The sequence below is a fragment of the Castanea sativa genome, chromosome 12 (assembly GCF_040712315.1).
Source record: "Castanea sativa cultivar Marrone di Chiusa Pesio chromosome 12, ASM4071231v1".
Lineage (NCBI taxonomy): Eukaryota > Viridiplantae > Streptophyta > Magnoliopsida > Fagales > Fagaceae > Castanea > Castanea sativa.
The window spans coordinates 38,353,502-38,365,698 of record NC_134024.1 but is presented as its reverse complement, the minus strand read 5'-3'; the positions used below and the strand labels follow the sequence as shown (position 1 = coordinate 38,365,698).

The following is a 12,197-nucleotide window of genomic DNA, read 5'->3' as shown; positions in this document are numbered from 1 at the left end:
TCCTCTTTGTGGGATCTCCTACCATCTTGCTAGGCCACCTGAAGAAGGGCTCCTTACGAACTTTTTCCAGCAACTGATGTACTGGTTCTCGGAACACAGTGTTCACGGCCTGAGGTGCTGCCGAGCCGGGCTGCCCAACGTAATCTCTCCTCGGCTTGTTATTGTGGTACCTGTCCGACTTGAAATCCCTTCTCTCCTGCGGGATAACCTTCTCCTTACCCTTTCCTTGCTGTTGGTCTTCCTCCACCCTCTTGTACTCGTCAATACGGTCCATGAGGCGACGTACGCTGCGGACGGGCTTTTTAGTCAAAGACTTTCTTAGGTCGTGATCAGTAGGAAGACCTACCTTAAAGGTATTGAGAGTCACCTCATCAAAGTCGCCATCTATTTCATTAAACATCTCCCAGTAACGATCGGAGTATGCTTTCAACGTCTCCCCTTCCCTCATGGTCATGGATAACAGCGAGTCCAATGGCCGAGGTACTCTGCTACACGTAATGAACCGCGAAGCAAATGCTCTAGTAAGCTCCCCAAACGAACCTATAGACCCCGATTTAAGGCCGTTGAACCACCTCATAGCAACAGGTCCCAAGCTAGAGGGGAAAACTTTACACATCAGGGTCTCGTTGTGAGAGTGCACCGCCATCCTCTGGTTAAAGTGATTCACGTGCTCCACCGGATCAGTCCGACCATTGTAGATGGTAAAGGTGGGTTGAGTAAACCTCCTGGGAAGCCTCCCCTTCTCAATCCTCCGTGAAAACGGAGATTTGGAGAGTTGGTGCAATGCCCGACTCATAGCATCGTTCCCTAAGCCCCTAGAAGGAAGCTTCTTGCGTCTACGAGCTGGCTGGTCGTCCTCCTCACTAAAGGATGTTGCACTGGGGGGTGAGCATGACCTTGAGCTGTAGCTACCTCCCCGTACCTCCTCTGAGGAAGGATCAGATGAGGATGGTGAAGACCTGCGCTTGGAGCGACGTAACTTTCTCTTCAAACGATTAATCTCCCTCTGCATAGCTTTAGCACCATCCTCATGGGTGTTGCTACCCCCACCATGAGTATGGCTAGCCCCAGGGTATTCTATATGGACACTTCCCTCACGATCCCTTCGACGCTCAAGACGCTCGAAAAGATCCTCCGGTTGTGATCCCTGTGACTCTGCATGGTGAGAACCTAAGCCTGCCATAGTATCCCAACTCCTTCCAGACTAGATTTCCCACAGACGACGCCAATTATAAGCGCACAATTGCACCTGGACCCAAAGACAACTACGGGCTCAGGCCCAATGAGCCTTAGACAATAAAATTTGTAGAGCGTGGGCTTGTAACCTAGATTAGAAGTGCTGAGGACTTGATAACGGGCTAAGAGTTACAAATACATGTAGATAACAAAAGATAACTGAAAATAGGCCTCCTCGGACGTAAGCCGAGGACCACTTCTGTATTATTGCTATTTCTTCCTTAGAAGTTACAATTCTTAGTTTCTTTCTTTGTTGCTGATCCCCCCCTTTTCTCTGACCTTCACCCCCCTTAAATACTTCCTTCCCTGATACTTTTTGGACAGTGACTAGAAGTTTCAGTCTTACTGTTCAGGGGTCACTTCCCCATTAATGCGGCTAGGGAGGTAGGTGCAGAGCCTTTTAATGCGGAGGTGGCAGCCTTTGCCCTTGATATTTTCTTTAACACTAGTGCATTTAGAAGGTTCAGGGTATCCCCTTTTAACCATTAGTCTTTCCAGAGTTATACCTTGACCTTCATAATGAAGTTTTGAGTTCTCTTGGATTTGTCCGCAGAGAAGCTCGTTCTCGGCTGTACCCTTGGATCCTCGGCGTATGGGCCAATTCGTAGAGTTTTATTCTGGAGTAGGTCGGCCCTCCATGCTACAGTCCAAAGGCCCATATGCCCACTTGGGTCCTTTTACCCCCCACACAAATCATATCATATGATGCAAATCTAAGTTTTTTTATGGATGAATTTATAATTTACGTGATTATTCAACATACAAAGCCATTATCAATGTGTTTTTTGCTTTAAATCTGAAAATATGTAGGATCTTACGATTCACGATCCGATTCTATGATCTACGATCTCACTTACCTTCAACGATTGTATGTGGGATCCTAATTTTGACAACCTTGGCTAAAATCAAATAAAAATTAGAGAGTGTATTTTCAGAATTAAAAAACCTTGTGTTTTTTAAAAAATGGATTTCTTCTAAATTATCTCTTATCCCTTGGGTGGGGAGTATCGGTTTCTATATTTCTTAGGTGGTGCTAATCTACATCCCATGGAATGGTGAGCCAAAATAGTTTCGTATCCTCAGTTAAGTTCCTTTGGGTGATGTTATCTGTATCCCTTTAGGTTTACTTTGGTGATGAGCTTATCTTTTCTTTTTTGAGGAACAAGCTTATCTATTCTTAAATTATTGAGTGTTTTCTTATTCCATAAAAACTAGAAAATATAAAATACATTCATCCAGCCTATTTTCATTTATCATATTGGCTAAGTTTGGGTTGCCCCTTACAAATCCGGTATTAGTATGTAATAATATTTCTAACCCATTAAAAAAAATATCCAAATAAATATATCATGGAAAAAAATGGAACCCAAACTATATCCTTTTTGTCCAAAAACATATAATTTAGGTTCTATTTTCGTTCCTAAAAAATGTATCCTAATAGAACACTGACAAGAAAGTAATGAAAATAAATAGAACAAAAATAAATAAATAAATTTTTGGACCGGAAATAGAATATATACTACACTTAAGAACGAAATTAGAACATATATTATACTTCAAAAACTATTTAAATTGTGTAGTTGTCGTTGTCTTTCTATTTCCTTCTCTTCGACCTCCAATTTCTAGTGTGACTATTCTTCTTCTTCTTCTTCTTCTTTTAATAATTTAATAGTTGAGAGAAAGAGAGGGTTTGAATTTTGAAAATAGCAAAGAGTGTCTTCTTCTTCTTCTTCTTCTTTTTTTGAGTTACAAAACTCTTAGTTTCTAGTGTGACGTAGAAATAATAAAAGTATTAGAGGTTGTCCCTTAACTATAATGTTCCTCTTCTGTTAACATCTGTTAAAATCTTGTTGTGAGCCCACCCAAAAAAATCATCCTACATATATAAAAAACAATCACGGCTTCTAGGTAGGTTAACGAAAATAATATAATAGACCATAAAAGAATAAATACATTGACATTATTATAATAATTATGGGTGTAAATTGAAAATTTTGAAAGTGGAGGAATTGATTTCATAGTGACCTAAATTATAATAACTAGCCGCAGACTCATGCGATTCTTGAGAATTGATAAATATTATATAATGGAACATGTAATATATAAAAAGTAATAGTTTAAGTATTGTCTATTTAAAAAAAATGATTTCTACAAATATTTTTTTTATCTCTACAAATATATCATTCCATTATTTTTTGTGTGTTTGATTAATATTTTATAAGGTGAATTATATTCTTCTAACTTCTATTGTAGTGGTGGGTTCTAGTTAGCTCAACTAGTAAAGTCTCTGATGGTTGTAAAAGAGATCTAGGATTCAATCCCTGCCTACACTAAAAACTGATTAGTGTCTTGGTCTAATGATAAAAAACTATCATCAGGAGCGAACATTATAGGTTAAAACTCTCTTTAAAAAAAAAAAAAAAAAAAAAACCCTTCTATTGTAGTGTGTTATGTTTACTTAATATATAACTAAACTTTATAAGTTTCAAATTTATGATTCAAATTTTTCATCTCTTAAGAAATACAGAGATTATCATAATAATCAAAACTCATCACAAAATTACTATGTTATCTTAACTAAAATTAAAATGAAACCAAATAAATAAAAGATATACTTTATAGTTATTTATTACTCAAACAATTAATTGGCATATTCAAATTTAGATTGTGTTTTGATATAAACTCAAATTTTTATTTCCCAAAAAAAAAAAAATAAACTAAGTATTAACTAGGGGTGTCCAAGAAGACCCGCCACCTGCCCAACCTGACCCGAAAACCAGCTGACCGACGCCGGCGACGGTCAACAGCGGGTCTTCGCCCATAAAACCCGATACCAGTGGGTCAGTTGACGGGTTTAAGCATGAAAAACCGATGTTCAACCGACCCGACCGAAAAACGCATTGGAATTCCAGTTCTCCACCAATTGGAGGGGTTAGCCAGCCTCATTTTGTCTGATCTGTCGAGATCCGCCGAGATCTCATCGACATCTGGCTTGATCTCTTCGAGATCCACAGAGATCTCATCGCGATCTCGCCCTATCTCTTCGCGATCTCTTCACCTTACACTGAGATCTCGCTGGACTCTTCGAGATCCGACCTAATCTCGTTAAGATCTGCCGAGATCTCTTCAAGATCTAGCCAAATCTTGTTGAGATCCAGTCAAATCCTGCAAAAACCATAGATTTTGGCAAAATTCGGCAACGATTTCTGCAAAATCCGACGAGATTCACACAATTCGAACTTGCCCGATACCCGACTGATACCCGACGACCTCCGACCATCCAAACCGCTACCTCCAGCGGGTCGGTGGCGGGTCCAGATTTAGGAAACTCAAAGTGATCGGGTCGGTTCCGGGTTGGGCACAAACCCGACCCAGACCAACCCATGGACAGCCCTAGTATTAACCCAAGAAAAGATATAAAAAGGAAAGAAAAGACTTTGTGATGGGAAAACTAAAAAAACACAATACCAAAATTCATACTAAAAGAGAGAGAGAGAGAGAGAGAGAGAGAGAGAGAGAGTACTTACGGTTTTTGTGTGAGAAGAATATGGATTGAATGAGAAAAATATATATGGATTGTATGAAAAATGATATCAAATTTATACAAAATAAAATTGGGAGAAAAAGAGCCAAAATATAAGAAAGAAAAAATGATGAAGGAAGTGTAACACAAACGTAAAGAGTAGTGGGGAAATAAAAAAACAAAAAGGGAGGAGAAATATTGGAAAAAGTGTAACAGTAAGTGTGGACTAACCAGGAAAAGAAGAGTTTTTTTTTTTTTTTTTTAAGGAAATTGCTTAGCATCACATTCCACGGTTCCAGGCTCGAGATCCCCTTTTGACACTAACTAATTGATTCTAAAGTCTAGTGTCTCTGCCCCAATAATTTTGAGATAAAGAGCCCCGAAAATTATCCTCCATTGGGCCCAAGCCCATGGCCCAAGAATCAACCCGACCAAATGACCAGCAAATAAAATAAAATAATGAAAAGAAAAGTATTGTAGATCAGATTTGTCTCAATAATGGGAGTGCCTTATGATGGCCCAAACTTGATCCATGTGGGACATGTGCCATCACTTCCACCATGATCCCATTTTCATTATTTCTCTCTCCCAATCTTCTTATAATTTTGAAAGGGTGGTTATGGGTGTGGGTTGGCATAAAGCCATGTGGACACACATAACATTTCTTCCCCTCTCAATGCATGAATGGATTCCCATATTAAAAACTAAAATAGATGATCTCTAACCATTATCTTTAAATCAAATAACATTTCTTCGTGTTTTCAATTAAAATTATTTTAAATCTTCTTCTTTTTTGGGGGTAAAATTGAATTGAATTAACTAACGTAATTAACTATAGCAACATTCAAAGGACAAAGCCTCTCTTGGTACAAACCCAAATTATCATTAAACAAATTAACATTTATAAGTCTACAAGCAAACTATAAAAAAACACAATGTCTTGGTCAAAATTTAAGTTTCTCCTAACCAAAATATGAGCACACTTGTTCACTTTACAAAAACAATGACTTATTTTCATTTGAAGAATTTGGCTGATGAGAGTAATGCAATCCATAATATAAAAAAAGTATGATGTAAACTATTATTATACTCGCACAATAATTTAGCATCTATTTCAAGTCCATTTTTCCACTTAAAAAGAAATTTTATTAAAAATCTCTCTCTCTCTCTCTCTCTCTCTCTCTCTCTCTCTCAAATAATAGGGCAGGGAAGGAGGTAACTCCCAAGGAAGCTACTGTTTCACATGGCTTCCCATTCTTATAACTCCACATTAGCACTATTCTAGTTTCTAATATTAATTTAAAAGTGCATCAATTAACTCTCTTTTTTAAAAAACATTAAATCCAGCAGGTCCACATGTGTGCATGTGAAAGTACAAAGGAGAGGGAAAAAGTAGAATTATAAGTGAGAGAAATGGCGGTTGGTGGGCTCAGACCATGATTGATTATGTGAATCACTTTCTCACCATTTCCTTCTGTTTGCTGCCACTCAGGCCTTTCTTTATTTTATTTTGCATTTGATTTGTGCACTCCCTTTTTGTCTGCCCCTCTTTTCTCTCTTTTTTTTTTTTTTTTTTTTTTTTGAGAATCGCATGCCCCTCAATTAAAAGGTAAAGTTTGTCACTTTATTTTTCTCCATCCTTGTAATGGTTCTCAATAGGGAAAAGAAAAATTTGCAAGAGCATTGATATAAAGTAAATGAAATCTTTCATTTAATTGGAAAACTAAAACCAAAACCCAAAAAAAAAAAAAAAAGGAAAAGTAATAAAGAACTTCTTTCATGGCTAATATTAGAATTTTAAGGATACCTCACAAATCAACATTTGGTGTGTGGCCCATATCAAATTATCCTCTTCTTCTCCTTCTTCTTTTTTCTTTTGACAAAATAGGATTTAAAAAAAGAGAGGTTTGTTTTTATGTTTGCTTCATCCCATAACATGGAAAGATTCCTTCACACTTAATCATTGTGAATAGCTAACCTGCTGATTGAACTATCAAGGCTAATTAAACATTAAAGGCTAAGTGGATGATGTGTAAGATCTGGTGGTGCTCTTAAAATATTTCCAAAACCTTGTGCACTTTTCCATCTAACATGTTTACAAAATTTTATTATATTTTTCTTTTCCCCCCTTTAATTGTGTAATATAAATTTGAGTTATATGGTTTCTTTTGGCTAATTTAGGGAAAATAATCCCCAATATCACATGGGTTCGTTTTTTATGCCAGGTTGGATCACATGTACATCAATGTCCTCTGTTGGGGTTCCCCACCTTTAATCTATATTCTCTATGTTTATGGGTCCCTGTTATGCATCATTCTGAATCTTTGTCATACTTAGAAGTTACCCTATACCTGTGGAAAAGTCTTAAGATGAAATCTAAATGATTTGAGCTTGCAGGCTTTGGGTTCCACTTGCACATTCGTGTAAAGCCCCTAAAGATTGTAAAAATAATCTAAGCTTTTATCTATAATCTATTCCATGTACTAGGTAAATGCCATAAGTTTTTTTTTTTTTTTTTTTTTTACATAGAAATTATATAATATATCTTCCCACCAAATAAGAGCTGAAAAGTGAAAACCAACAACCTTCAAGCTAGATATAATCAAGTATATTCTGGACATGATTAACACCACATTTTTTATAACTGTTGACGTAACTTATTGTGATTGATGCATAATAAAAATGATTTCTGTAAGGACTGATAAAAGTGATGCTTCCAATCATAGCCCATATTAGCAGTTTTGAAAAATATTGTGACTCTAACATTAGTCATAAGTTAATCCATTTCCAAAAATTACTTTATTTTCTTTTGATCAGCAAGTGGAGTGGAATGGCACATTAAACTCAACTTACTCTATGGGACACCACATATATACGGTATACTTAATACTCTATAATTGTTCAATCTATATTGATAATAATTTTCTGAAACTAATAAGAGTGTTAAACTGAAATTATTAGTGGAAGAAAATAATAAGATAAACCAGTAAGCACATTATGATGATTCACTCAAGTTGACTATCGATCATAGCAGAAACAGTTAAAGAAGAAACAATGCATGAATTGTAAGAACACATTCCTTCCCCATGTTTAGTGTCGGAGAAGGTTCCAATAAGTCCAAACCTTCCCCGTCATTACTTGCTGATTAACAGCTGTTGCAGTACCCAAGACCTCACGAGTCACCCAAAAAATAAAATGGAAACTAATCATTCAAATTTATTAATATTTATATACCAACAAATATGATATTAGTCAATCTTCTTTGCACTACTACTTCATAAAACAAACACTAACACCCACTCTCTAACTCAGTTTTTTTTTCCCAAATCATCCATCTTTCATTCTAGCTGTTTCAGTCAGCTAGTGGAAAATGGTGGTAAACTGAGACATTGAGAAAGAAAAATAAGGAATAACAAGATGCAACTGAAAACCCAGTTGTTTTCATTGTTCTTTTTGTACTGTTACATTGGTTGTTATGTTATTGGTCCTGCTGCTGCAGTTGATGATGAAGTAAATGTTCTACTTTCAATAAAAGTGGGTTTTGTTGATCCATTAGATAGCCTCCAGAATTGGAAATTGCCTGACAATGCAGCAGGAGGGAATGCAACTCATTGTAACTGGACTGGAGTGTGGTGCAACTCCAATGGAGCTGTTGAAAAGCTTGATCTCTCTCACTTGAATCTCAGTGGCAGTATATCAGATGACTTGCAATGGCTAAAAAGTCTCACCTCTCTCAACTTGAGCTACAATGACTTCTCGTCATTTCCAAATTCAATTTCCAATCTCACAGCACTGAAGAGCCTTGATGTCAGCCAGAATTCCTTTATAGGAAACTTTCCAGGAGGCCTAGGAAGGTTGTCTGGACTAACAACCTTAAATGCTTCGAGCAACAATTTCTCGGGTTTTCTTCCTGAGGATCTTGGAAATGCTACTTCCTTGGAGATCCTGGATCTCAGAGGGAATTTCTTCCAAGGCTCCATTCCCAAGTCCTACAAGAACATGGACAAGTTGAAGTTTCTTGGCCTCTCTGGTAATAATCTCACAGGGAAAATACCAGGGGAGCTCGGGCAGCTTGCATCACTAGAAAGCATTATTCTTGGTTATAATCAATTCGAAGGTGGAATCCCAGCGGAGTTTGGAAATCTCAGCAATCTCAAGTATCTTGATTTAGCAATTGGCAATCTTGGTGATGAGATTCCAGCTGAATTGGGGAGGCTAAAGCTACTGGAGACAGTATTCTTGTACAAGAACAATTTTCGAGGCAGAATTCCAAGTTCCATTGGCAACATCACTGCATTAATTTTTCTGGATCTCTCTGTTAACATGTTGTCAGGAGAAATTCCAGCTGAGATAGCTGAGCTGAAGAACTTGCAGCTCTTGAATCTCATGAGCAACAAGTTGTCAGGTTCAGTTCCTACTGGACTAGGAGGGTTGACTCAGTTACATGTTCTTGAGCTGTGGAACAATTCTTTATCAGGCTCATTGCCCAGTGATCTTGGCAAGAATTCACCATTGCGGCAGTTGGACTTGTCATCCAATGCATTCTCTGGTGAGATTCCACCAAGTTTGTGTAATGGGGGCAATCTCACAAAGCTCATTCTTTTCAACAATGCCTTTTCGGGGCCAATTCCAGGTAGCTTATCAACATGTCTTTCACTTGCCCGTGTTCGAATGCAGAATAATTTTATTTCTGGGACAATTCCTGTGGGGCTTGGCAAACTTGGGAAGCTTGACAGGTTAGAATTGGCAAATAATAGTCTTACTGGTCAGATCCCAGATGATATTTCTATTTCTACATCGCTTTCTTTTATTGATTTCTCTCATAACCACCTCCAATCTTCTCTGCCTTCCACCATTCTTTCCATTCCAAATCTGCAAACCTTCCTGGCCTCAAACAATAATTTAGAAGATGAAATCTCTGGCCAATTCCAAGACTGTCCTTCACTTTCTGTGCTTGATCTCTCATCAAACCATTTCTATGGAAGCATAACAGCAAGCATTGCTTCATGTCAGAAATTGGTATCTTTGAATCTCAGGAACAACCAACTGACCGGAGAAATCCCCAAAGAAGTTGCAATGATGCCCACTTTGGCCACTCTTGATCTATCCAACAACTCTTTGACCGGTGTAATACCAGACAACTTTGGAATTTCTCCAGCCTTAGAAATGCTCAATGTTTCATACAACAAATTAGAAGGACCTGTTCCAACTAATGGTGTGCTTAGAACTATTAACCCGGATGATCTTGTGGGAAACCCTGGTCTATGTGGTGGTGTTCTCCCTCCCTGCAGTGGAATTTTGGCATTCACATCAGGACAGGGGAGATTGCATGCTAAGCACGTTATTGCTGGATGGATCATTGGAATTTCATCCTTTTTAGCAATTTTAATTTCTCTTTTTGGTGCTCGGACTCTATATAATAGGTGGTATTCGAATGGAAGTTGCTTCGAAGAAAGATTTGAAACAGGCAATGGTGAGTGGCCATGGCGATTGATGGCATTCCAGAGGCTTGGTTTCACCTCTGCTGACATTTTGGCTTGCATTAAGGAATCAAATGTAATTGGAATGGGGGCTACTGGGACTGTGTATAAGGCTGAGATGCCTCAACTAAATGCAGTTGTAGCAGTCAAAAAGCTATGGAGATCATCAGCCGACATTGAAACTGGAAGCAGCAATGACCTTATTGGAGAGGTGCATGTCCTTGGAAGGTTAAGGCATCGAAATATTGTTCGGTTATTAGGATGTCTTCATAATGACACCAATGTAATGATAATTTATGAGTTTATGCAAAATGGCAACCTTGGGGAAGCCTTGCATGGCAAGCTAGCAGGAAGATTGCTTGTAGACTGGGTTTCAAGGTATAACATAGCACTAGGAGTCGCGCAAGGGCTTGCATATCTCCACCATGATTGTCACCCACCTGTTATCCATCGAGACATCAAATCGAATAACATACTGCTTGATGCAAATCTGGATGCAAGGATTGCTGATTTTGGGTTGGCAAGGATGATGATCCGGAAGAATGAGACGGTTTCAATGGTGGCTGGATCCTATGGATACATAGCTCCAGGTCAGTTACTACTCTGATTTTATTTGCAATAGCTAGCAAATGATTAATTAGTCTGGCTGTTAGAGAACTGAAAACTGGTTAGAATAAATACATACTACTCAAAAATAGTTCAGGGCTTTCAATTTAGGAACTCTATTGACCCGTGAATTTGTCTGTACTTAAGATGATGGAGTGGATTAATGATTAGGGTGGATTGCAAAGAAACTTGTGTATATGCGGTGCTGACAATTTTGTAATTTTTACAATTCCTTTGCAGAATATGGATACACCTTGAAGGTAGACGAAAAGATTGACATATACAGCTATGGAGTGGTGCTTCTGGAGCTTCTCACAGGAAGGCAGCCATTAGATCGCGAGTTTGGAGAATCAGTCGACATTGTTGAGTGGATACGAAGGAAAGTTAGAGACAATAAATCATTAGAAGAAGCACTAGACCCCAATGTTGGAAATTGCAAGTTTGTTCAGGAAGAGATGCTATTAGTCCTTAGACTAGCACTTCTTTGCACTGCCAAGTTCCCAAAGGACAGACCCTCCATGAGGGATGTAATCACAATGCTAGGAGAGGCAAAGCCTAGGAGAAAAAGCAGTAGCAACAATGAAGGAAGTACAACTAACAAAGACAAGCCTGTCTTTACCACATCACCTGTAAATGGCCTTCTGTAGGAACAAAATTGAGTTCCCCATCTGGCCGTGTCATTGTTACATTTGTTCTTTTGTACCTAGAATTGCCTTTCTTTGATGTTTGTAATCACTGTTTGATATTTGTGTCTATAGGTTATTAACGGATACATGAAATTAGATTTTTTCTTGCAAATAAAGCCATCCTTTTTGTGTAATAGCAGAGATTGTATTCAAGAATAGAAAGGCCTATTTGTACTCATTCTTAGAGTAACATAAATAAATTGTGTCATGTGAAGATGGAACGCTCAAAAACTTGGCTACCATGCCATTCACTGACCCATGAAGTACAAGATTGAGCCGTAGAATTTACTTCAACTCATTAGACATATATTCTTTCCTTCATTTATTTGTCAAGATGTTCCCTAGTTTTCTTCGAAGTACTCAACAATTTGGGGTACACCCTTAATTGATAAGTTACACACGAAGCCTAACTCAACAAGCATGAAGCCGATACATTTCTTAATTGACAAATTACACACATCCAAATGAATCTTCATCCTTCACCCTATTCGTATAGGAAGAGCTGTCATTTGACCCAAACCTATTGCAGAAAATATACTGTTAATAATCTTTTAGAAGCTGCTTAGCTAACCTTTTATAGGCCTTGGAAAAATTATTTACCACTTAAGAATCTCATTTGACAATATTAACCTAAACCGTGGTAGCTGTTCCGTGATATCAATTATT

General features: G+C 37.9%; 1 protein-coding gene across 1 annotated transcript; it reads left to right on the top strand.

Annotated features, from left to right (window-relative positions):
• Nucleotides 1-8,044: 8,044 nt before the first annotated feature.
• LOC142619121 (uncharacterized) lies at nucleotides 8,045-11,692 on the top strand. The gene is made up of 2 exons (XM_075792189.1): nucleotides 8,045-10,829; nucleotides 11,086-11,692. Exons 1-2 carry the CDS (start codon nucleotides 8,177-8,179, stop codon nucleotides 11,490-11,492), a joined length of 3,060 nt encoding a protein of 1,019 aa, XP_075648304.1. The 5' UTR covers nucleotides 8,045-8,176; the 3' UTR covers nucleotides 11,493-11,692.
• The last annotated feature ends 505 nt before the right edge of the window (nucleotides 11,693-12,197 follow it).